Source organism: Anolis carolinensis, chromosome 3, assembly GCF_035594765.1.
Source record: "Anolis carolinensis isolate JA03-04 chromosome 3, rAnoCar3.1.pri, whole genome shotgun sequence".
In the NCBI taxonomy this organism is placed as follows: Eukaryota; Metazoa; Chordata; class Lepidosauria; order Squamata; family Dactyloidae; genus Anolis; species Anolis carolinensis.
In genome coordinates this window covers 10,026,470-10,052,842 of record NC_085843.1, presented here as the reverse complement: position 1 = coordinate 10,052,842, position 26,373 = coordinate 10,026,470, and the positions used below count along the sequence as shown (strand labels likewise).

General features: G+C 39.2%; 1 protein-coding gene across 1 annotated transcript in view; it reads left to right on the top strand.

Moving 5' to 3' along the window:
• Positions 1-26,373, top strand: part of gab2 (GRB2 associated binding protein 2) — a 202,161-nt gene that overhangs the window by 159,308 nt on the left and 16,480 nt on the right. The window contains exon 3 of the mRNA XM_003225972.4: positions 23,240-23,480. Coding sequence (XP_003226020.2) covers positions 23,240-23,480 — 241 coding nt within the window. The remainder of the gene's footprint in view (positions 1-23,239; positions 23,481-26,373) is intronic.

Below are 26,373 nucleotides of genomic sequence, written 5' to 3'. Positions count from 1 at the left end.
CAACCAAACACAGAAGTACAAAAGGGGTGGATATATTTTAGCATTGCAGTCACAGCACTTTGACTTGATGGTGGAAATCTTTAGGTCCTGTCAAGAAAGCATTGTCAGTGTAACATCTGACATACAGATAGAGTATTTTCTTTTGCCCAGAAAACTGCTGAGTTGGTTCCTAAAGGAGATTAGTTATTTCATGGAGATAAGCAGGGAGAAGGTGATGTTTTTAAAATGAGGTGCTAACACAGGGACTATTAAGCGTTTTATGAAGTCGGTTAGCATCTCCCAAGGGAGTAGATCATTTTTTCCATTAGATTTTTTTAATGAGGTTCCCAAATATTAGGCTTACAATCAACATCAGCATAATATACATACATACATTTATATAGCACATCAGTGTATACATATGTGGGTCTCTAGACGCACCCTAGCATTTGTTTTATGACTTGTTTTTATTGTTGATTGACTTGTTTTATTGTTGAGTTTTTACATTGTCTATTTTGCCTGGGCTTGGCCCCATGTGAGCCGCCCTGAGTCCCTTCGGGGAGAAGGGACGGGATATTATAATAATAATAATAATAATAATAATAATAATAATAATAATAATAATAATAATATTTTCTACATATAAGGGACCCAATTTTGTTTTTACTTTTTAAAAGGAAGAATTTTATTTTATATAAAATGTGAGTAGATCAATAGGTACCGCTTCTGCGGGAAGGTAACTGTGCTGTGACAGCGCGAGTGGCGCCATCTATATGCCGAACTGTAAGTTGCAAGATTTGAATGGTTGTATCATGCCTGATTTTGCCTTTACCCTGTAAATGTAGTTGAATTGATTGGTTATTTATAGCTGTCAATCAATGTTGTTTGCACCAGTTATATTGCTCCCTCACCTCAGCTCAATTGTTTGACTCCACCCTTTCCTGGAGTGGGTCAGTGTTTCCTTTTTCATTCCACCATCAAGCTTTCTATCAGATGGACATGAGAGAGAGACTTGGCTCTAAAAACCCTTGATTAAGCACCAGTTCTGAGGTTCTTACCCTTGAGACTTATGCTTCATGTTCAGGGCCAACCTGGACAATGTTGAGGAGTCTCAAGCACCTTCAAATCAGTTCTTTGGCACCAAAGGAAGACTGTGTCTTCAAACATAGGCCATTTGGACTGAGGCTGAGGATTGCTCTGGCATTCACAGCCATTGAGAAAGAGGGACCTGGAAAAGCTTCTCAGCTGCAGAGCTCCTTGGACTTAAGACAACCAAAGACTCTAATGTATTTTCCTTTACCCCTTTGAAACTTCCAACTTATTGCCTTAAAGGGATAACCTTTTGTGAACAATAAAACCAGTTTTGAGTTATCTACAGTGTTTTGGTCCTTGGGAGTTCCAGTTTCCCTAAAGGAGGGCAAGAAGCAATCCCCTGGGGAAAGATGTCATGTCCATGCCTCTTTTGCTAAGAGTTATAGCTCCAGGCATGACAGCACAGGTGCTCCATGCAGTCATGCCAGCCATATGATGTTGGAGGTGTCTGTGGACAATGCCGGCTCTTTGGCTTAGAAATGGAGATGAGCACCAACCCCCAGACCACAAGCTGAATGTGAGGCAATAGTGTGATGCTGCAGCTAAAAAGGTCAATCTGATTCTAGGCTGCTTCAATAGGAACATAGTGTCTAGAGCGAGGGAAACCACAGTCCTACTCTATTCTGCTTTGGCCAGGGCTCACCTGGAATGACAGGCGTTCAGTTCTGGGTGAAATATGCTGTCTTTGAGCATTGTAGAGTCTCTTTCTCTGGAAGGCTTTAAGCAGAGGGTGGATGGCCATCTTTTGATAGTGCTTTGATTGTATTTTCCTTCATAGCAGGGGAGTTGAACTGGATGGCCCTTGTGATCTCTTCCAATGGTAAGATTCTGTATGTGGCAATGAAAGATCTATAAGAGTCATCCACTGTCTTGCACATTCATGATCATTGTCCCTTTCTTGAGTCAATGCACCTGCAATGAAGTCTCCTCCCTTCTGTGCTGCCTTCCACTTGGCCCATCTTTTGGAGTGAGACATGTCATCTTAGTTTTAGTCATGTTGGCTTTTCATGAGAGTGCAGGCTTAGAGTAGCCTTTATTTGCTCTAAGACAGCCATGGGCAAAGTTGGGCCCTCCAGGTGTTTTGGACTTCAATTCCCATAATTCATAACAGGCTGTTAGGAATTATGGGAATTGAAGTCAAAAACACCTGGAGAACCAGAGTTTGCCCATGCCTGCTCTAAGACCATATTTTTCTTGCTCCGTGGTATACAGTACATAAAGTCATTTCAAATGAGTTAATCTTCTTCCTAGAACAGTGATGGCGAACCTATGACACGCGTGTCAGCACTGACATGTCTAGCCAATTTTGCGGACACGCAATGGTCACCTCTTGGGTTGTTAAGTGTTTTGTGGCCAAACTTGGTGTCATTTCATCCAGTTGTTTTCTTGTTTACTCCGTCCTACAAATGAACAGTACATTTATATATATATAGATTATTATTACAGTAGAGTCTCACTTATCCAACACTCGCTTATCCAACGTTCTGGATTATCCAACGCATTTTTGTAGTCAATGTTTTCAATATATCGTGATATTTTGGTGCTAAATTCATAAATACAGTAATTACTACATAGCATTGCTGCATATTGAACTACTTTTTCTGCCAAATTTGTTGCCTAACATGATGTTTTGGTGCTTCATTTGTAAAATCATAACCTAATTTGATGTTTAATAGGCTTTTCCTTAATCCCCCCTTATTATCCAACATATTCGCTTATCCAACATTCTGCCGGCCCGTTTATGTTGGATAAGTGAGACTCTACTGCAGATAGATTATTATTATATCCTATTATTATATTATCCTATTAATATATTTTATATCATTATATTATATTTTTATATTCTATTATTATTATATCATTCATTCTGTTATTATTCTATTATTGTAGTATATTATCATATTATTACTATTATATTACATTATTATTATATTATTCATTATTCATGACTATATTGAAACTAGAATAGAGAGAAATCAGTGTGGAAACTTTGTGAAGCTTAAACTGCAAGAAGTACCATAGATTATTGTACATGGAAATAACAGTAGTAAATAGTTTTTGATTTATTAAATACAGTTATATATTACACTTATACTTTTTTGTTATTTAAACTATACATATTGCGAAATTATGGGTTTTTTCTCAAAGTGACACACCACCCAAGTCATGCTAGGTTTTTTGGCAAATTTTGACACACCAAGTGCAAAAGCTTGCCCATCACTGACCTAGAATCATAATCATAGAATCCTAGATTTGGAAGAGACCCCAAAGGCCATCCAATGCATCTTCATTCAGTCTTGTAGGAATACATAATGCAAGCCCTCACCTGTCAGATTTATTCACCTTCCCAACCAGAATACCTGGCATGAATTATTCTGACCTGGGCATTTTCTAGAACTAGAAATTGATAAGTCAACAGTCATAGAGTTCATTTCATTCCATTAATCTACTTTAGGCTAATATCTGAATGTAGGTCACTGTGTTATCGGAATCACCAGGAGACATTGATCTCCAGAACGACGGCAAATGAGCCATCTGCATGTGATAATCCTTCTTCATAACCACAGACTCGATAACAGTTGGAAAGGGACTCAGACGGCTCCCTTGATTTCCCAAAACTTGGTTTTATCATCTCAATAAATTGCTTTCCTCTTCCCCTTGGCATTGTCTCCAGCAGATATATCATCTGTTTGAATAATGATGCTTAGTGTTTGTATAGTGCTTTCAGGCCATTCGTGCGACTCTGAAAGCCACATGGATGGCCAATTAAAAAAAAAAGATTGGCAGTGACCACAGTTCAAGAAGGATATGAACAAGCTGGAAGGTATCCAAAGAAGGCCAAACAAAATAGTAAAGGATCTGGAAACCAAGCCCTATGAGGAGTGGCTTAAGGAGCTGAGTATATTTCTCTTGGAGAAGAGAAGGTTGAGCAAGGATGGACATGAAAGCCATGTTGACATATTTAAAAGGATATCCATTGAGGAGGGAATGAGCTTGTTTTCTGCTGCTCTGAACAGAGTAATGGGTTTTATTTATTTATTATTTATTTACAGTATTTATATTCCGCCCTTCTCACCCCAAAGGGGACTCAGGGCGGATTACAATGAACACATATATGGCAAACATTGAATGCCAACAGACAAACAACATACATTAGACAGACTCAGAAGCATTTTTAACATTTTTCCAGCTTCACGATTCCGGCCACAGGGGGAGCTGTTGCTTCACCGTCCAATAGTGGCTGTACTTCCTCATTCCTTTCCTCGTGTTTTGCTGGCAGTTTTATGGTGTTGTAAATTAGCCTCCCGCATAAAGCATCCCTAAATTTCCCTAATTGACAGGTGCAACTGTCTTTCGGGGCTGCATAGGTCAACACCAAGCCGGGGCTATTAATGGTCAGAGGCTTAACCCGACCCGGGCTTCGAACTCATGACCTCTCGGTCAGTAGTGATTTATAGCAGCTGGTTACTAGCCAGCTGCGCCACAGCCCGGCCCGGGTTCAGATTGCTGAAACTCTAGAATGAAGTTATGATGATTAAAATGGTATTGGATGGGACAGTTGGGGGGAATGGGGCTTGTGACCCCAAGGCTTTATCCAGCCATAGGTTGTTGTGCCCTGTCATTAATGGAATAGAAGAAGGGAGAAAACCATACAGAACTGACCCTCTTTCTTGCTGTCTTGGTCTTCACTTTCCATTGGTCATCATGTTAACAAATCTTGATTGGACCCAGCTAGTAATGACTACAGCAGAGCTTTCCAAACTGTGTGCCAGGACACCCCCCAAACAAAGGCTGCCTGGCCAGAATAGTTGGGTATCCTTCCTTGAAGAAGGAAAGCAAGAAAGAAGAAGAAGAGGCCCTCAAAGGGCATCCAGTTCAAGCCAGGAAAGACTAGGCTTTAACACAGCAGGTTAATCACCAAGCTGCCAAATATCTGCCATCCAGAAGGTTGAGAGTTCGAAGCCCAGGTCAGGGTGAGCTCCTGACTTTTAGCCCAGCTTCTGCCTACCTAGCAGTTTGAAAACAAATGTGAGTTGATGTTGTGACTCAACTGGAAACTCAGAGTGACTCTGATGAGCATGATGGGATTCAGGTTCAGAATCAGGTTCAAAATGTTCCTGTTGTAGAAGATGAGGAACAGAGAGTGCAAGTTCATTTTTCCACAGCAGAGAATGAGGTTGATGATACTGAAACTAGCCAGGTGCAGATTGACTCAGAAAAGGAGGACAGTTCTCACTCTGATAGTGGGCAGGCTGCTCAAGCTGACACTAACGAGCAAACTGACCTTGGTGAAACGGGAACCTTAAATCGAGCTGACCGTTTGGAATTCAGAGGGGTTCGAAGGAGTGTGAGAATAGCAAACAAGAAGGAGGTCAGAGGCCAAATAAATGCTTTCATGTTTTGCAAAGGGTATTAAAGCAAGTGTTTGGAGACAAACCTTTGTCAAAGCAACTTTTCGCTCAAACCAAGAAGCAAGCTCTTGTTTTCTTGGATTATCTTGCAGCCTTTGTGTGTTCATGTTCATGGGACTTTGTCATGTTCTAATGGGACTTTGTTTATTCCTTATGATTTCTTGGATTATTTTCTAAAGCCTTGTTTTGTAACAATCTTTTGGAACTTTACTTTTGCTTTTAAAGAACTATTTATTTTCTATTTCCTAATAAATTACAAAAGACTTCAACCTGTGTGCAGCCTGGTGTTTATAGCAAGGTGAAACTAACCTGAGGTCAGGCCTGTAGCGAGGGGGCGGTTTGAAATTTTTCAGGTTATAAAAAAAACCCTGGTTTACTCATGAATTTTAACTGGTTAACCAAATCCCCATGCTAAGTCTATGAGACACAACACATTAAGAGTCTCTCCAGGCACTATCTCAAGCAGATATTGACAGGTTTGTAGCGGGGAGGGGTGTGTGCAAGGGGTTAAACCCCCCCCAAAAAAATTTTCACCCCCCCCCCCGAATTTTTTTTCTGGCTACGGCCCTGCCTGAGGTGCAATAGTAGATAAATAAGAACTGCATTAAAGTGGGGAGATATTTGATCAGAAAAAAGAGGAAGTTTACAAAGAAAGCTCTTCGATAGGGAGATGGAGCAACAGCACCCCCAGTGGTCGGAACTGGGCACAGCCTCCAAAAATGCCAAAAGATGGGAAAGCATATATATACCTCTGTCTGTTGTCTGTCTTGTCATTGTTATAATTGGCATTGTTCATTTTCATGGTTTCCTCCTATCTGTTGAAATTGTTCACGTGCTGGTGGATTTCAGTGGCTTCTCGGTGTAGTCTGACATGGTGGTTGTTAGAGTGGTCCAGCATTTCTGTGTTCTCAAATAATATGCTGTGTCCAGGTTGGTTCGTCAGGTGCTCTGCTATGGCTGACAAGAGTTCATAACTAAAATAATACTGTGTTGTTGAATGCTTTCATGGCTGGAATCACTGGGTAGCTGTGAGTTTTCCAGTTCTTTCTTTCACCCTGGAAATTCCACAGACATATAAACCCCATTTGCCTAGTTTTCAACAGACCACACAACCTTTGAGGATGCCTGCCATAGATGTGAATGATACAGTCCAGAAAACACACAGTAACCCAGTGATTCAGGCCATGAAAGCCTTCAACAACATGTTGTTGTTGTTGTTGTTGTTGTGTTTATTTATATCCTGCTTTATCTCCTGAAGGAGACATGAAAAGTTTGGAAAACTCTGAGTTATGCCAACCAGCCTTTGTTTCAACCAGCATCACCCAAATCCTTAATACTTTTAAAATATTTCCCTGAAATACAGGCTGATGTCACAGACTGCTCAACCGTCCACATTTGCAGGTGTTCATATGCCACTTTTCCCAAATACAAGTCAGACATTTTTCTTATTAACTGGGTGCATCTACAACACAAAATTAATACAGTTTGACACCATGTCTCAATGTTATGTCATCCTTGGAGTTGTAGTTTTACAAGGTCTTTATCCTCCTCTGCCAAAGAGTGTGGGTTCCTCATCAAGCTACAATTCCCAGGACTCCATTGCATAGAGTAATGACAGTTAAAGTGCATCTACACTGCATTAATTCTACAGTGTAGATGCACCAAGTGTTTCCTAAACTCCCTTCAATTCAGGGAAGATGGGACAAAACGCTTACTATGCCGTCATTCTTTATAAGCGACAGAATTTCTTTCCCACATCAAAGTGAGAAATCATTGTGTGAATATGATCTCAGATAATCCCTAGCCTTGATTTCCTCTCTGTCAGGAGAAGCTCTTAATACTCTCCTAGATTTATTTGCCTTCTCTCCTCAAGTCTGCAGGGAACTAGTTAGAAATAATTGCCTACTTGAAAATCATTTCCTTTTTGTAGTAAGTATAATCAAGTTACGTTAAGACTGTCAAATTATGAGAGATAACTTTTTCTCGGATATGTGTTATATATCTTTTAACTTTTGTATATTGGCAATGAATTTAAAAAGGTACGATATGATACTAATAGTTTTACATTGTGTAATATTTGGGGTTTTTTTTAATTTGGCATTTTAAATCCGCTTTGTGTCTCATTGGGAGAAAGGCTGCCTATAAATTCAATAGATAAACAACAAAATAAATGCTACTACAGTAGAGTCTCACTTATCCAACATAAACCGGCCGGCAGAATGTTGGATAAGTGAATATGTTGGATAATAAGGAGGGATTAAGGAAAAGCCTATTAAACATCAAATTAGGTTATGATTTTACAAATTAAGCACCAAAACATGTAATTATACAACAAATTTGACAGAAAAAGTAGTTCAGTACTCAGTAATGCTAAGTAGTAATTACTGTATTTACGAATTTATCACCCAAATATCACGATGTATTGAAAACATTGACTACAAAAATGCATTGGATAATCCAGAAGCTTGGATAAGTGAGACTCTACTTTATTAGTTTTGCAATTAGCTGTAATCTTTTTAATTACTTTCATAATTACATGGGTTGTGTGGCCATGAGGACCAATTGTAATCCAAAAAAGTAAAATTAGGAAGTTCTGGTTTGTAGCCATAAGAAGCAACATCATCATTATTATTACTATTACTATTGTTATTACTATCGTCATTATTGTTATTGGTACTATTTTTATATATGTAATACATTTTCTGTCTTAAATGTTTTGAAACTGTATTCAACAACACTTTTTTGGGGAAAAACAAAGCAAAAGGATGTGCTACTGTTGCTGCATTGACAGTGATGATCTGTTTTTGGTTTTGAAGGACTTTGGAACATTTCAGTGCAGCAAATTACTGTTAGTTAGTTACTATTTTGCAAGGCTTCACTACTTCTTGGCTTCCCAAGCTCCATAACCCTTTTTTGCCTGTGTTTTTGTAGTTTAAACTGTAGAGGTAATAATAAGTGAATTCCAAATTCACTTTAAGAACAAATACTTTGAGTAGCTGTGTCAAAAAGGTCCCAGGTTCAAATCCTGGGAGCGAAATGAGCACCCGCTGTTAGCCCCAGCTCCTGCCAATCTAGCAGTTCGAAAACATGCAAATGTGAGTAGATCAATAGGTACCGCTCCGGCGGGAAGGTAACGGCACTTCATGCAGTCATGCCAGCCACATGACCTTGGAGGTGTCTATGAACAACGCTGGCTCTTCGGCTTAGAAATGGAGATGAGCACCAACCCCAGAGTCAAACACGACTGGACCTAACGTCAGGGGAAACCTTTACCTTTACCTTTAACTGTGTCATTGTGAGTTATGGGGATATATATTTGTTTGAACGTCAATTCATTTGTCAATGAAACGGATGCCCTGCTTTACCGGGCCCTTGTATCCTCCCTCTTTGCCACCTTGCTTGCTTTCCGTATCTTGATTGAGGTCCTTCTACACTGCTGTATCACATTCTGTTTTATCTGCTCAATGTAGATGCATACAATGCAGTTTAACTGCATTGAACTGTATTTATGAATCTACAATATCAAACAGTTGTTACCATCAGGAGGTTCTTCCTAATGTTCAGGTGGAATCTTTTTTCGTCCCATTTGAATCCATTGTTTCATGTCCTAGGCTCCAGAGCAGCAGAAAACAACTTGCTCCATCCTCAATGTGGCATCATTTCAAATATTTAAACCTGGCTCTCATGTCCCCTCTCAGCCTTCTTTTCTCCAAGCTAAATGTACCAGATCCCTAAGACATTCCTCATAGGGCTTGGCTCTCAAACCTTTGATCATCTTGGTTGCCATCATCTGGGCACCTTCCAGGTTCTCCATTTTTTTCTTGAATTGTGATGTCTAGAACTAGACTCAGGGCTATCCTAAATGAGGTCTAGCCAAAGCCAAATAGACTGGGACTGTGACGTCCTTTAATCTAGACCAGTGGTTCTCAACCTGGAGTCCCCAGTTGTTTTTGGCCTACAACTCCCAGAAATCCCAGCCAGTTTGCCAGCTGTTAGGATTTATGGGACTTGAAGGCCAAATACATCTGGGGACCCCAGGTTGAGAAACACTGACCTAGACATTCAACTTGTTTCCAATGTTGAGAAGTTAGACCCCAAAATTATGAATTATGAGATGTAGCTCCATGGGGACATACAGTGTGGCCTCTTTACCCATTCCGTTTTGCCTTGTAATAACCTGTTATGAATTTCCTCGGAATGTTGCCTCACCACACCTTGGACCTTGGGAAACAATTCCCCAAATTATCATAAACCTGAAACAATGAGCTAGGAAGCTCGGGGGGACGACACACATAATGAGTTTGCATAAGAGCCCTTGGGTCCTTTTTCATCTGATATTATCTGAGTTATCTCTGAGAACGTTTCCTCTCCTACACCTCAAGCCAGGCCCATCCTTACAACACCCATTGAAACAAGCACACCTTAAGCACCCATTGTTTATCGGGAGTAACCCCATTGTGTCTACTAGACCTAGAATGTTAAGCCCACCATCATTCGCCCCACCACATGCCTTCCTGATCAGGAACAGATCAATAAATGGATGCACACTTCAAATTAATCCAATGACAGTTTAGTAAAGTTTCCCACCATGACGGAGACCAACCAGAAATGGGGGAACCTAGACTAACCACAGAGAAGATCCTAGCTGGATACTTTCTAAGCCAATCAGAGACTAGTATGGGAGTCTTGAATAGCTGTCAAATATAATAAATATATGCTCCATTTTCACCATTGTGGTATATGAGTACTTTGGAGTTCTGTCTCTGCTGACATCCTCTCTGGCCATTGAAAAATAAACCTCTGATTTTGTCTTTAACCTGTCTGTGTCCCATTAGCCTTCTGGAACACTAGGCATGCCAGGCTCTGAACCCACAGTCCTTGCAGAAGCTGAAATCAAACACCAGGACCTTCGGTGAATCCCTAAATTAAATTATTATTATTATTATTATTATTATTATTATTATTATTATTATTATATTTTATACCCTGATTTATTTCTCCCAGAGTAGACTCAAAGTGACTAACCAATGCCAAAGTAAAATTGTGTCCCTTATATAAAATTGCAAAAACAAGGTTTATTTTTGGATTATTTTTTTTTAAATTCAGGCCATGGACTGTTGAATTGGGTGTTGAAGCCATCGATAAAAGTGTTGACTATATTTTTTTTAAATGGCAGAAACAAGCATAGTATGAAAGATGATTGCTTACATTCTGAGAGTGTCACATAACTGCAAAATGGTTTCCCTCCCCCTCAACTTCTCAAAAGCAGGGAATTTGAGGTCCTTGTGTGTAATCGATCTGCGTAATGATCTATGCAAAGAGAGAATTTTTTATCCTTAATCTCTTCTAAACGTTGTTAAAGAGAATGTTAAATATTGATCAGCCATGCATTTAGGCGCAAACCAGGCAGCCAGAACCACACATTAATGCTCCACTCTCTGTCTTAATAGAAACCTTCAGTGTGCTGGGGAGGGGCTGTAGGAAACTCCAAAGACAAGTCAATTTTTATATCTACTGAATCGCTTCATGCCAAGGATGTGTTTCTCTGACCATCGGTGGCATGTTCATCTTTTTTCACTTTTGAGAATGGAGATGACAAAGATTGTGTGTGACCTTCAACGTGATTTATGTGCTTGGTTTACTTATTTAATAAAATGTATTTATTCATTTAATGTATTTATGCACCAAACCTCAGCCCAAACTTCTCCCAGAGCAGCTTACAAATACAGATTGACTATCTTGCAGCTGAAATTGTACTTTTTTATGCCAACATACGCTTATCAAATCTGTGCAGAAGCAGGACTCTCCTATACAGCATTGTACTCTCCCCATTATCTGACTTTTAAAATATAACTTAGTATTCATTATCTCAAATTCTGTCTCAGACAGCAGAACATCTTGGAAGAGCCAAGTGAGAACAATATGGTGAAATCCACCCCCCACCCAACAATGTACTATTACAAGATGTAATTTGTACAAAAGGAGCATTCAAAAATGTGATTTCAAAGTCCAGAGTGCTAACCATTACACTTTCAAATTTCAATAAAAAAAATTCAAACAAATGTTGGAAATGTGATGACCAAGTGGGAACTTTTTTCCACTGCTGGTGGACCTGTAAGAAAGCAAAGAATTATTGGAAAGAAATCCACGAAAAAAATCAAAAGATGTTGCAAATTAAAATAAATCTGGATCCAAAATATTTTCTCTTAACATTGAAAAAGAAAAAGATACAGAAATTCTTTTTAATTACCTTACTACGGCAGCAAGAATGACATATGCCAAATATTTGGGGGGGGGGGGGGGGGGGGAAGAAACTCCCGAGATAAACTGCTGGATAAATAAGGTGTTGGAAATAATGAATATGGACAAGTTGATGTATTTATTAAAAAATAATCATGGTAGACCTAAAAAAAACAAACTTAACTGGGATTTGATAAAAAAAACTACTTGAAAGAAGAGCAAATGAAGGTGTTAATTTAAGCATAAGATTTGTTATTATAGATTGAGTGTAAGAAGATACCGACACTAGAGAGAAAGAGATAAGAAAAGGCAATCAAAAACCCACTAAAGTAACTGTGCAAAAGATGGAAGTCAATGTGTGTACATATTTATTCTATTTTATTTCATTTTTTGGTTATTATTATTAGTATTATTTCTTTTTTCTTCTCTCTCTCTTTCTTTCATCTATTTCTTTCATCTTTCTTTTCTATAAACACCTTTATTCCGACACTTTCGCTGTACATATCACTTGAAACTTTAATTAAAAATATTTTTTTAATGTGATTTCAGACTAATTCTCACCTATGGCAGAACTAATGCAGTTTGTGTTGGAAATAGCAACCTTCTTCAAGCCTCCATTAGTTATTTGTTATGTATATAATTCAGATTGCTCACTGTATCATATATGTGTTTATTGGTATGCAGTTTTCCTTAACTCTTTGTTATGGGAGGGGCTGCAGACCATGTGATCAGAACTGGGATTGTTCAGGACTCAGACTCCATTTTAGAAACAGTATGCTTAGAGTGGAAACAAATGTATGCTTTTAGAAGTCAGTAGGAACAGAAAGCTGTACAGAAGCCATCCGACTTTCAATGTAGAAATAGTGACTCTATTAGACTCGCAGACCAGAGAAATGTTGTGACTCAGCTGGAACCTCAGAGTGACTCTGATGGGGATGATGGGATTCAGGTTTAAAGTCAGGTTCAGGATGTCCCTGTTGTAGAAGATGAGGAACAGAGAGTTTTTCCCACAGCAGGGAATGATGTTGATGATACTGAAACTAGCCAGGTGCAGATTGACTCAGAAAAGGAGGACAGTTCTCAGTCTGATAGCAAACAGGCTGACACTAACGAGCAGGCTGACCTTGTTGAAATGGAATCTTTAGATCGAGCTGACAGTTTGGAATTCAGGGTTCGAAGGAGTGTGAGAATGGCAAACAAGAAGGAGGTCAGAGGCCAAAGAAATGCTTTCATGCTATGCAAAGGGTATTAAAGCAGTGTGTTTGGAGACAAACCTTTGTCAAAGCAACTTTCGTTCAACCATGAAGCAAGCTCTTGTTTTCTTGGATTATCTTGCAGCCTTTGTGTTCATGTTCATGGGACTTTGCCATACTCTAAAGGGACTTTGTTTTATTCCTTGTGATTTCTTGGATTATTCTCTAAGGCTTTGTTTTGTAACTATCTTTTGGAACTTTACTTTTGCTTTTTACGAACTTTTTATCTTCTATTTTCTAATCTATATATATAAAAGAGTGATGGCATCAGGGCAGTGGACAAAACAACAAAACTACAGGCCCCCCAACCTCGAAATTTGACAACACAACCCATCATCCACGCCTCTAGGTTGATACAACAAAAAGAAAAGAAAAATAAAGTCCTAATTAGAGGGAGAGCAATAATTGTTTTTATCCAATTGCTGCCAGTTTAGAGGGCTAATCTCTGCCCACTTCGTTGCCTAGCAACCAAGGGACAGCCAGGTTTCAGTTAGGGGACAGGCAGATTTAGGCCTCACTTAGGCTTCTTCCACAGATTATCTAATTTGCACTGGATTATATGGCAGTGTAGACTCAAGGCCCTTCCACACAGCTATATAACCCATTTATAATCTTATATTATCTGCTTTGCACTGGATTATCTTGACTCCACACTTCCATATAATCCACTTCAGTGTGCATTTTATACAACTGTGAAGAAGGGGCCTCAGATAATCCAGTTCTAAGCAGATAATATAAGATGATCAATATACAGTAGACTCTCACTTATCCAACGTAAACAGGCCGGCAGGATAAGTAAATATATTTGATAATAAGAAGGGTTTCAGGAAAAGCTGATTAAACATCAAATTAGGTAATCGTTATACAAATTAAGCATCAAAACATCATATTATACAACAAATTTGACAGAAAAGGTAGTTCCATGCGCAGTAATGCTATGTAGTAATTACAGTAGAGTCTCACTTATCCAACACTCGCTTATCCAACGTTCTGGATTATCCAACGCATTTTTGTAGTCAATGTTTTCAATATATCATGATATATTGCTAAATTCATAAATAAAGTAATTACTACATAGCATTACTGCGTATTGAACTACTTTTTCTGCCAAATTTGTTGTCTAACATGATGTTTTGGTGTTTCATTTGTAAAATCATAACCTAATTTGATATTTTATAGGCTTTTCCTTAATGCCTCCTTATTATCCAACATATTCGGTTATCCAACATTTTGCCAGCCCACTTATGTTGGATAAGTGAGACTCTACTGTATTTACAAATTTACCAGTAAAATATCACAATGAATTTGAAACACTGACTACAAAAACATTGATTATGAAAAGGCAGACTGTGTTGGATAATCCAGAACATTGTATAATCGAATGTTGGATAAGTGAGATTCTACTTTGATATGAAATAATTTCTAGGATAGAATAATGCAGAACAATATAATCTCTAAAACCAGGACAGTAATAAAGAAATAAAGAAAGTAAATAAAGCAAGGAAATTGGAAATTCCACAAAGGAAACAATCAGGGCCAGCTAACACCTCCCAAGAAAGGATTCTTCCAGAAAGGAAGCTGAGAAGGCAGTGAAGCACTATGTATTACCAAAGTCATTATTATTACTATCATTACTATCCCTATTATTATTATTATTATTATTATTATTATTATTATTATTATTATTATTGTGTTGCGGTCAACCGTGAAAATGAATACAATCTGGCTCCAAGTATTCAAAAACACTAAAATCAGAATATATAAAAATTAATGTGGTATAATAAAACAGAACAATACAATCTCTAAAATCAGAACACTAAATAAAGAACAACACTCTGAAAATAGGGGAATTCCACACAGAAAACAATCAGGGCCAGCTAACACCTCCCAACAAAGGATTCCCATCATCAAAGTCTGGCCAATCCTCTGTTTTCTCAGGGCCACAGACAGTAGAAGCATATAAAATATCGCAAACAACACCACTCTGAAAACAAGGTAATTCCAGACAGGAAACAATCAGGGCCAGCTAACACCTCCCAACAAAAAAATCACTCAGGGAGGAAACAGCTAGGCTTTAAATCTGCAAGGCCATTACATCCTAATCATTTTTCCTAATTGCAGCATTCATACTTGCCTCCAACAGACAAAAAAAAAACAATCAGAAATATTGTATATTCACAACCTTTAGGAAATAATGTCCCCTGATGGCACAGCATGTTAAAGCGCTGAGCTGCTGAACTTCTGGACCGAAAGGTTTGAATTGGGGGAACTGACGGAGCCCCCACTGTTAGCCCCAGCTTCTGCCAACCCAGAAGTTCAAAAACATGTAAATGTGAGTGCATCAATAGGTACTGCTCCGGTGGGAAGGTAACGCTGCTCCATGCAGTCATCCCACATGACCTTGGAGGAGTCTACAGACAACGACGGCTCTTCGGCTTAGAAATGGAGATGAGCACCAACCCCCAGAATCAGACATGACTGGACTTAACGTCAGGGGAAAACGTTTACCCTTTACCTTAACTACCACCAATTCCTCAATACTTTATTTCCCATACCACCATTCTTCGCCACAGCAACGCGTGGCCGGGCACAGCTAGTAAACTACAAAAGACTTCAACCTGTGTGCAGTCTGGTGTATCTAGCAAGGTGACCCTAACCTGAGGTGCAACAAGAAATGCTTTAGACGATGGACTGTTGATTATAAGAAAGATACCCTGCTTCAAATCCTATCTGTAACTGGATTGATATGCAAAGTACCTGTATGCTGAATACATGAAGTTTGTGAGTAAACCAACTATGTTACTTTAAAGAAGTCTGCTTATTTTTGTCTCTTGAGAGCAAGATGTTTTAAGGGAGAGTAGATGTTTTTTGAGCAACTGAAAGAACACTTCTGAAACTCTGCTATGTGTGTGTGTGTGTTTTATGCATTGGCATATCTTTGTCCCTAACAGTTCAAAGAGATATCTAGGTACAGTGTTCCTTCACTTATCGCACGGGTTATGTTCCAGGACCACCCGCAATAAGTGAAAATCTGCGAAGTAGGGACACTATATTTATTTTAATATTTATACATTATTTTAGTAGTTATACACTATTTTAAGTCTTTATCAACCAATCGTGTGTTCATAAATCGCCTCCTTCTCCTCCCGTTGCCGCTTGGGCTCCTTTTCTCTCCCTTTGGCTTCTCCTTCCTCCCTTCCTTAGGCTGTAAATTGTAATTTTTATGATTTATAATATTCTTTCAGAGTTTATTGAAAAACCAGTTGGTGGCAATTCTTGATTTATTTCCGACCTTTGATAACAAGTAGGTTAAATGCTCCATGTTCATAATATCTACTATTTTTCTTATCCATTCGTTTTTGTCTGGGATCATTTTTTGTTTCCATACTTTTGCGTATACTAGTCTGGTAGCTGTCGTTAGATACACAAAAATTTTATCTTCATTTTTTGACCAATCTAAGTTTACCATTCCCAATAGGAAGGATTCTGGTACTAATGGTATATTTACTTTTAGGATTTTTTGGCAGGCACTGTGTATTGTTTTCCAGTAGATTCTTGTCTTCTCGCACGTCCACCACATATGAAAATATGTTCCTTCGATTTTCCCACATTTCCAGCACTTATTGTTTTTGTCTTTTGAATATTTTGCTATTTGTTCTGTTGTCAAGTGCCAGTGATATATCATTTTAAGCCAATTTTCTCTGAGATCATTTGCGTAGGTATATTTCAATTTATTTTTCCAAATTTGTTCCCATTCGCTGAGCATAATTGTTCTGCCTATATTTTTAGCCCATTTTATCATACATGGCTTAATGTAATCTGTTTCTGTGCTCCATTCTAATAGGAAAACCACAAAACAGCAAATCCGCAAAAAGTGAACCACGAAGTAGTGGGGGAACACTGTACATCAGTTTAACAGCTAAGAAAACTAATTGCCTTGCATGAATACCATTTTCCCAAAAGGTTATGGCATCGTTTTTCACAAGGTTATGACTTCTAGCAAGGTCATGCCTTTCCAAAGATAATCAACTCTCCAAAAGATTATGGAGATATCCATTTTCCAAAAGGTTGACATCACTTTAACTGCTGTGGCTCAATGCTATGGAAGTTGGAGAGATGCTAGCACTCTTTGGCAGAGAAGACCAAATACTTTGTAAAACTATAGCTTTGATGCATTTATGAATGTATCAAGCTTAAGGTATGGCACCATAAAAGTGCTTTTGTTATTTCTGCATGACCAAAGGCTAGACTAGATGGCTTCTAGGGATCCCTTCCATGCTTCTAAAATGGTTGTTTTTGCATTGGTCAATAATATTCTACTTGCCTTTAGTAAGAATGCATAGGAGAATGTTCAGTTAATGGGTTAGATTAATTAACAACCTTTTGATCACTCTCAGCTGTGTTCCCAATTAACTGGACAGCCGACTTCTAAAATTTAATCATTTTTAGCATAAGTGCCTGCCATGGATGGCAGATGTCGTGTCATCTTGGAAGAAATATTCATTTCCACTTCTCTCTCTCTCTATTTAATCTATCACATAGTGGGAAAGGCCTAATCAAAAATGACTCGAAAGGAAGGGGAAATGAAACAAAAGAAGATGTTCTGCTGCACGCACACCCAACCATTTCTGTTCACATGCAGATTTTAATCCACTGATAGACCTAAACTGTTCTTTGGTAAAGATTGTTTAACTTGGGCATCTAACAGTGCAAGACGATAAATTCATTATCGTGCTTTAGCCCAGCAACTTAATCACCAAGCTGCAATCAAGCTTGCCAACCAGAAGGTTGAGAGTTCGAAGTTCTGATCAGGGTGAGCTCCTGACCTATAGCCCATCTTCTGCCTACCTAGCAGTTTGAAAACAAATGTGAGTAGATAAATAGGAACTGCATTAAAGCAGGGAGGTATTTAGGCTCGGCATTACAAAGAAAGCTCTTTGGCAGGTAGATGGAGCGACAGAACACACACACACACACACACCATGGCTGGAACCGAGCACAGCCGCCAACGATGCCGAAAGATGGAAAAGCCTATATTTACATTTGTTGTCTGTCTTGTCATTGATATAATTGGCATTGAATGTTTGCTGTCTATGTCTTCTGTGATCCACCCTGAGTCCCCTTTGGGGTGAGAAGGGTGGAAAATAAATACTGTGAATAAATAAATTACTAGTAAAGGTCTTTTGATGAACCAATATGGTGCAATAGTTTGGAAATTGGATTATTTTGACTCTGAACAGGTTAGCCCATAGTAGAGTTAGTCCTTAGAGTTGACATAAGTCATAAGCAACTTGAAGGCACACAATAAAAACAAACCTATTTGTTGCTGCATTAGCTTGTTATAAGCCATGATGACAAAAGACAATGCTAATAATAATAATAATAATAATAATAATAATAATAATAATAATAATAATAATAATAATAATAATAGATGTTGCCATCCCAGGTGACAGTCGCATTGACAAAAAACAACAGGTAAAACTCAGCCGCTATCAGGACCTCAAGATTGAACTTCAAAGATTCTGGCAGAAACCAGTGTAGGTGGTCTCGGTGGTTGTGGGCACACTGGGTGCTGTGCCAAAAGATCTCAGCCAGCATTTGGAAACAATAGACATTGACAAAATTACGATCTGCCAACTGCAAAAGGCCACCCTGCTGGGATCTGCGCGCATCATCCGAAAATACATCACACAGTCCTAGACACTTGGGAAGTGTTCGACTTGTGATTTTGTGATATGAAATCCAGCATATCTATCTTGTTTGCTGTGTCATAATAAAATAATAATAGAGTGAAATAATAAATGTAATAATAATAATAATAATAATAATAATAGAGTAAAATAAATATAAATGTAATAGTAGCAACAATAATAGAGAAAAATAATAAATGTACCATATATTCTCGAGTATAAGCTGACCCAAATATAAGCCAACCAAGGCCCTCACCCGAGTATAAGCCGAGGGCAGCTTTTTCAGTCTTAAAAAAGGGCTGAAAAACTAGTTTATACTCAAGGATATACAGTAATTGAATACTGAAGAATGATCAAAGCCATGGTTTGTCCCTTTTCTATGTATGGTTGTGAAAGCTAGAAGCGAAAAGAGCGAATAGAAAGAAAAATCAACTGATCTGAGAGAATTGAACTACCTTGAAGCCAAGATGACCTCCTGAGGCTGTCGTACTTTGGACTTATACGCAGTGATATTGTAGTGCTTTTGAGATTGAGAGAATAAAAGATATGGCATAAGCTTTTGCAGATTGAGACTACATCATTGTATGTACTTTGGATGTTTCATGAGAAGGCGTGACTCACTAAAAAAGACAATAACGCTTGAATAGGTAGAAGGAAAAGAGGGAGACCATATTTGACTCCGTCAAGGATGTCATGCCCTGAATTTGCAAGACCTGAACAGGGCTGTGAATGACAGGGTGATGTGGAGGGCTCTCATTCATAGGGAGATCCATAAGTCATATTCAGTGTGCCGTCATCAATATGATGTCCATATGACTCTCCTCTAGCACCACTTTTCCAAGGAGTTGATTTTCTTCCTTTCAGCTGTCTTCATGACTGCTGACAAAATGAGCCTCACACAAAATATTGGTTCATATTTGCCATAATGGAGCCCATGAATCCTCTCAGTCCACCTGAAGACTTCACACATGCCCATCTGTATCAATTCAGTAGAGATTTAGTGGGGCCCAGGCTAACCATTTAAAAAAGTAAAGGTTTTCCTCTGACGTTAAGTCCAGTCGTGACCGACTCTGGGGGTTGGTGCTCATCTCCATTTCTAAGCCGAAGAGCCGGCGTTGTCCGTAGACACCTCCAAGGTCATGTGGCCGGCATGACTGCATGGAGCGCCGTTACCTTCCCGCCGGAGCGGTACCTATTGATCTACTCACATTGGCATGTTTTTGAACTGGTAGGTTGGCAGGAGCTGGGGCTAACAGCGGGCGCTCAATCCGCTCCTGGAATTTGAACCTGGGACCTTTCCGTCTGCATTTAGAATACGCTAAATATCTGGACAACACAGTGCTTGGAGCAAGGCGTTTTTCCTCCACAGCATTTTCTAGACCTCACATCAAGAGGTCTAGGATTCTGCTTTCAAAACCTTTTAGCAAATCGCCTGCAGTTTCTCTTTGCTAAGTTCCTCAGCTTGAAGGCAGCTTTGGAAAAAGTATATTCACAGGCAGGGGTCGGAGAGATTGCCTTTAGCTGGAGAAGTTAACTTGGCTTTGAAAAGCTCTCCTATTTGGCAGTCTGTGTATCAGTGTTTCTCTGGGCAAAATCCTATTAGCATAGTTGTTGTGTGCATTCCAGTCGTTTTCAATTTAGGATGGGCCACAAGTCATGGGATTTTCTTGGCAAGATTTGTTCAGAAGGGATTTGTCTTTGCCTTCTTCTGATGATGAGAAGGTGTCACAAGCCCAGGCATGGGCAAACTTGAGCCCTCCCTCCAGGTATTCTGGACTTCAACTCTCACCATTACTAACAGCCAGTATGCTGTTAGTAATGGTAGGAGTTGAAGTCCAAAACACCAGGAGGGAGGGCCAAAGTTTGCCCATGCCTGCACTAACCCAAGGTAAATTTCCATGGCTAAACAAGGATCCCAACCCTGCTCTCCAAGACTCAACCCACAATGCTATGATGGCATCATATGTCTGTGCAAATTCTCTAATAATAACAATAATAATACAGTAGAGTCTCACTTATCCAAGCTAAACGGTCCGGCAGAAGCTTGGATAAGTGAATATCTTTATGTCTAAGCGAATATGTTTTATAACAAATCGACAGAAAAAGCAGTTCAGTACACGGTAACGTTATGTAGTAATTACTATATTTATGAATTTAGCACTGAAATTTTGCAATGTATTGAAAACATTGACCACTAAAACACTAGCTACTAACAAATTGACTACAAATAAAGATAGAATTGCATAAAATGAACTTAAGAGTAACAACATTATCAGAAATTAAATGTGTAAAAAGTTCAGTCCTTGCTGCCTAGAAAAACAGCTGTAGATCCAGGTGGGAGACAGACTGTTGGATAATCCAGAATGTTGGATAAGCAAATGTTGGATAAGTGAAACTCTACTGTATATGCAAATACAGTAGAGTCTCAGTTATCCAAGACTCACTTATCCAAGGTTCTGGATTATCCAAGACATTTTTGTAGTCAATGTTTTCAATATATCATGATATTTTGGTGCTAAATTCATAAATACAGTAATTACAACATAACATTACTGCGTATTGAACTACTTATTCTGTCAAATTTGTTGTATAACATGATGTTTTGGTGCTTAATTTGTAAAATCATAACCTAATTTGATGTTTAATAGGCTTTTCCTTAATCCCTCCTTATTATCCAAGATATTCACTTATCCAAGGTTCTGCCGGCCTGTTTAGCTTGGATAAGTGAGACTCTACTGTACAAGTATTTCAAAATCTGGGTGTGAAAATAAATCTTAAAATATTTCTGGTCCTGATCATTTTGGATAAAGATAAAGACGTGTAACTTGCAGATCCTAGGATTTGGGGATCCTTGGGGGTCCTGGTTCTGGAACTCGCTCCCCAGGGAAACCAGGAAAGCCCCCACCCTGGTAGCATTCAGAAAGAGCTTGAAAACCTGGCTCTTTACTCAGGCCTTTAGTTAAAGATTGCTCATCCCCATAGCAATCTGTATCTGTGACCATTCCTGTACCGGTTTGCACTTTTTACCTATGTCAACTTGATAAAGACACAGGGTCTATCCCCATCCCAATTTGCACTTCCAAGAATTTGCAGCACTTTATCAGTCACCTCGTGTTTATAATATTTATATTGTGCACCTTACCCAGTCTACTTTTACAACCTCTCCGTTTTAATCCATGTTTTTATTAGTTCTTGTCATTTGTTTTTATTGGCTAATTTTTATAATTGTGCATGTTTTTTTTTGTTTTGTTTTTTTTGTCTATTGTTGTGTTTTATATTGCTATTGTTTTTATTCGGGCTTGGCCCCATGTAAGCCGCCCTGAGTCCCCTTTGGGGAGATAGAGGCGGGGTATAAAAATAAAGTTATTATTATTGACACAACAACGTTGTATGACACGGCAAACAAGATAGATATGCTGGATTTCATTTCACAAAACCACAAGTCAAACACTTCCCAAGCGTCTAGGACTGTGTGATGTATTTTCGGATGATGCGTGCAGATCCCAGCAGGGTGGCCTTTTGCAGTTGGCAGATTGTAATTTTGTCGATGTCTATTGTTTCCAAATGCCGGCTGAGATCTTTTGGCACGGCACCCAGTGTGCCCATCACCACTGGGACCACCTGCACTGGTTTCTGCCAGAGTCTTTAAAGTTCAATCTTGAGGTCCTGATAGCGGCTGAGTTTTTCCTGTTGTTTTTCATCAATGCGACTGTCACCTGGGATGGCAACATCAATGATCCAAACCTTGTTCTTTTCCACAACTGTGATGTCTGGTGTGTTGTGTTCCAGAACTTTGTCAGTCTGGATTCGGAAGTCCCACAGTATCTTTGCGTGTTCATTTTCCACGACCTTTGCTGGTTTGTGATCCCACCAGTTCTTTACTGCTGGGAGGTGGTACTTGAGGCATAAGTTCCAATGGATCATTTGGGCCACACAGTTGTGCCTCTGTTTGTAGTCTGTCTGTGCAATTTTCTTACAGCAGCTGAGGATATGATCAATGGTTTCATCAGCCTCCTTGCACAGTCTGCATTTTGGGTCATCAGCTGATTTTTCGATCTTGGCCTGAATTGCCTTTGTCCTGATGTCTTGCTCCTGGGCTGCAAGGATCAGGCCTTCTGTCTCCTTCTTCAGGGTCCCATTCGTGATCCAGAGCCAGGTCTTCTCCTTATCAGCTTTTCCTTCAATTTTGTCAAGGAACTTTCCATGCAGTGTTTTGTTGTGCCAGCTGTCAGCTCTAGTTTGTAGTGCAGTTTTTTTGTACTGGTTTTTTGTCTGTTGTGTTTTGAGGAGTTTCTGATTTTCGACTTCAATCAAAGCTGGTTCTTCACGTTGCTTTACATATTCTGCCAGGGCATGTTCTTCTTCTTCTTCTTCTTCTTCTTCTTCTTCTTCTTATTATTATTATTATTATTATTATTATTATTGTTATCCAAGTAGATACCTAGGGCCCACTGCACCGGTTTTGGAAAGCATAATTGTAGGATTCCCTCTGTTTGTGAACAAAGATGACAAAGAAGGGGGATGATGATGCACTTTCTCCTCACAGCTGTGTGTTATTCTCTCTGTCCAGATTCTTTGAGAAACATTCCTCTGATGAGTCACGGCCCCCGTTCCTCCCCGGCAGAGCTCAGCGGCTCCACTCAGCGTCTTTTGCGAGAACGGACCTCTTCGGCTCCTTCCCACTCCAGCCAGCCCACCCTCTTCACGTTCGACTCGCCTTCCAACCATATCCGGACCACGCTTTCCACCAGTGCCCCGCAGGACTATCTCTTCCTGCACCAGTGCATGAGCAGGACCTCGGAGAACACCAGGTAGGAAGGAGGAGACAGTCTCGGGTAGGCTGTCAGGGATGGTGGGAGTTGAAGTCCAAAACACCTGGAGGGCCCAAGTTTGCTCATGCCTCTTTTAAAGTGTCCTGCCTTCTCCTGTGTTACCCCTCTCCATTATGATTTGCTCCAGTTGCTGCAAATTGAGCTTAACATTTGCTCCACTTAGCAAGAGGAAAGGAAACGAGTTGTTGGGCTCTTGAACCTTCCCACTACTAGGCTCAGGCAAAAGCTAACTGCTGCAGCCTCCCCAATTTGGTGTTAATTAATTTTTCCAAGTTGGTCAAATTTGGCATCTGTGCAATGTTGCAGCGCATGGTATTGGTTTATTCATAGAATCATATTATTATGAATAACCTTTCAATAACTTTAAACCTGCTAATGAGACCTGAAATAGTTGACCTGCCTTTGTGAATCCAATGTACAGTAGAGTCTCACTTATCCAACACTCGCTTATCCAATGTTCTGGATTATCCAATGCAGTTTTGTAGTCAATGTTTTCAATACATCGTGATATATCATTTCTTCCTTCCATACAGTTCATTCAAACCCACACAAAGCATAGGTTCTTTTATTGCAATTTCAGTGTGAAAACTTTTTCAGAACTTTTACACAAAGAACAACATTAGACATACAGACATACAGATTCTATGTAACTACAGTAAAGTCTCACTTATCCAACATAAACGGGCCAGCAGAACGTTGGATAAGCGAATATGTTGGATAATAAGGAGAGATTAAGGAAAAGCCTATTAAACATCAAAGAGTAGTTCAATACGCAGTAATGCTATCCAGTAATTACTGTATTTACGAATTTAGCACCAGAATATCACGATATATTGAAAACATTGACTACAAAAATGCGTTGGATAATCCAGAACGTTGGATACGTGAGTGATGGATAAGTGAGACTCTACTGTATTATGAATAACGTTTCAATAACTTTAAAGCATAGGTTCTTTTAATGCAATTTCAGTGTGAGAGGGTATATCAAAACTTTTTCAGAACTTTTACACAAAGAACAACATTAGACTCTATGTAACTACATTGGATTCGCAAAGGCAGGTCAACTATTTCAGGTCTCATTAGCAGGTTTTAATTACAATTCAGCAAGGAAGCAGTTAGTCATTGCAGGCCTTAATATTTTTGAATAGTCTCCAAATTATTAGCTCTCAATCATTCCTTCCTTCCATACAGTTCATTCAAACCCACACATATTAAATCCACATTTATCAAATCTGCACATCACATTTTTGTGACAATATGATAAGAGAGAAGGTGTTAAGAAATCACATAAGAGATTTATTCCATTCTTTCCCTTAACTAGAAATCCCAGCATTCTGGAGCCCAGGCAGTCCGAGAGGATATAATCTCATAATTGGATTGCTGTGAGTTTCTCGGGCTATATGGCCATGTTCCAGTAACATTCGCTCCTGATGTTTTGCCTGCATCTGTGGCTGGCATCTTCAGGGGTTCTGTTGGCAGGAAAGCAAGTGGAGTGTATCCACCTAGAGGACAAGTGTTCTTGCCGTGCATCAAGGGAACCACTGACCGCAACTAATGAAGAAACACAACCTACAAACAATCTAAACATCCACCCAGAAAATTCAACAAATGCTATGTTCAGCAAAGGACAAGAGGGATCCTCTAACCCAGGGGTCCTCAAACTTTTTAAGCCGAGGGCCGGTCCACAATCCTTCAGACTGTTGAGGGGCCGGATTATCATTTGAAAAAAAAAATACAAACAAATTCCGATGCACACTGCATATGTCTTATTTGTAGTGCAAAAACAACAACAACAACAACGAAAGAACAATACAATATTTTTTTTAAAAAAACAATTTTAACCAACATACATTTATCAGGATTTCAATGGGAAGTGTGGCCCTGCTTCTGGCCAGTGAGATAGTCAAGTTAATTAGGGTTGTTGTTGTTGTTGTTGTTGTTGTTGTTGTGTGCCTTCAAGTCATTTCAGACTTTGGGTGAGCCGAAGTCTAAAATTTATTTATTTATTTATTTATTTATTATTTACTGCATTTACTTATTACATTTGTATCACACCCTTCTCACCCCAAAGGGGACTCAGAGTGGCTTACAAGTTATATGTACATACAATATATTATATTATTAGCATAGCACAATATTAGCTTTATATATTACTATATTGAACTATACCACTATACTGTAATATTATTAGTAATATTATATGTAATATAGAATATATAATTAATATTATTATATGGTATTATTATTCGTGTTATATTGAATTACATTATAATATTATTATCAATATTATATGTATTATATGTATATACAATATATTATATTATAAAACTGAGGGCGGGGGCCAGGTAAATGACCTCGGAGGGCCGCATCCGGCCCCCGGGCCTTAGTTTGGGGACCCCTGCTCTAACCACTGCAGGTGTCCACTGTATACCGTGCAGCCGTGGACAAGTTTACATAGGGACCACCAAATGCAGCAATAAGGTAAAGGTAAAGGTTTCCCCTGACGTTAAGTCCAGTTGTGTCCAACTCTGGGGGTTGGTGCTTATCTCCATTTCTAAGCCGAAGAGCCGGCGTTGTCCATAGACACCTCCAAAGTCACGTGGCCGGCATGACTGCATGGAATGCAGCAATACCCAAACACAAATCAAAGGAACATGAAAGGCACTGCAGACTAACTCAACCAGAGAAGTCAGCCATAGCAGAGCACCTGATGAACCAACCTAGATACAGCATATTATTGGAGACACTTTCAACAGATAGGAGTAAACCATGAAAATGAACAAAATCCGGTATTTGAAATCACCAGAATCAAGTCAGTAAACAAAGAACAGCATTCAGAAATAGGAGAACTCCGGACAGCAAACATTTAAGT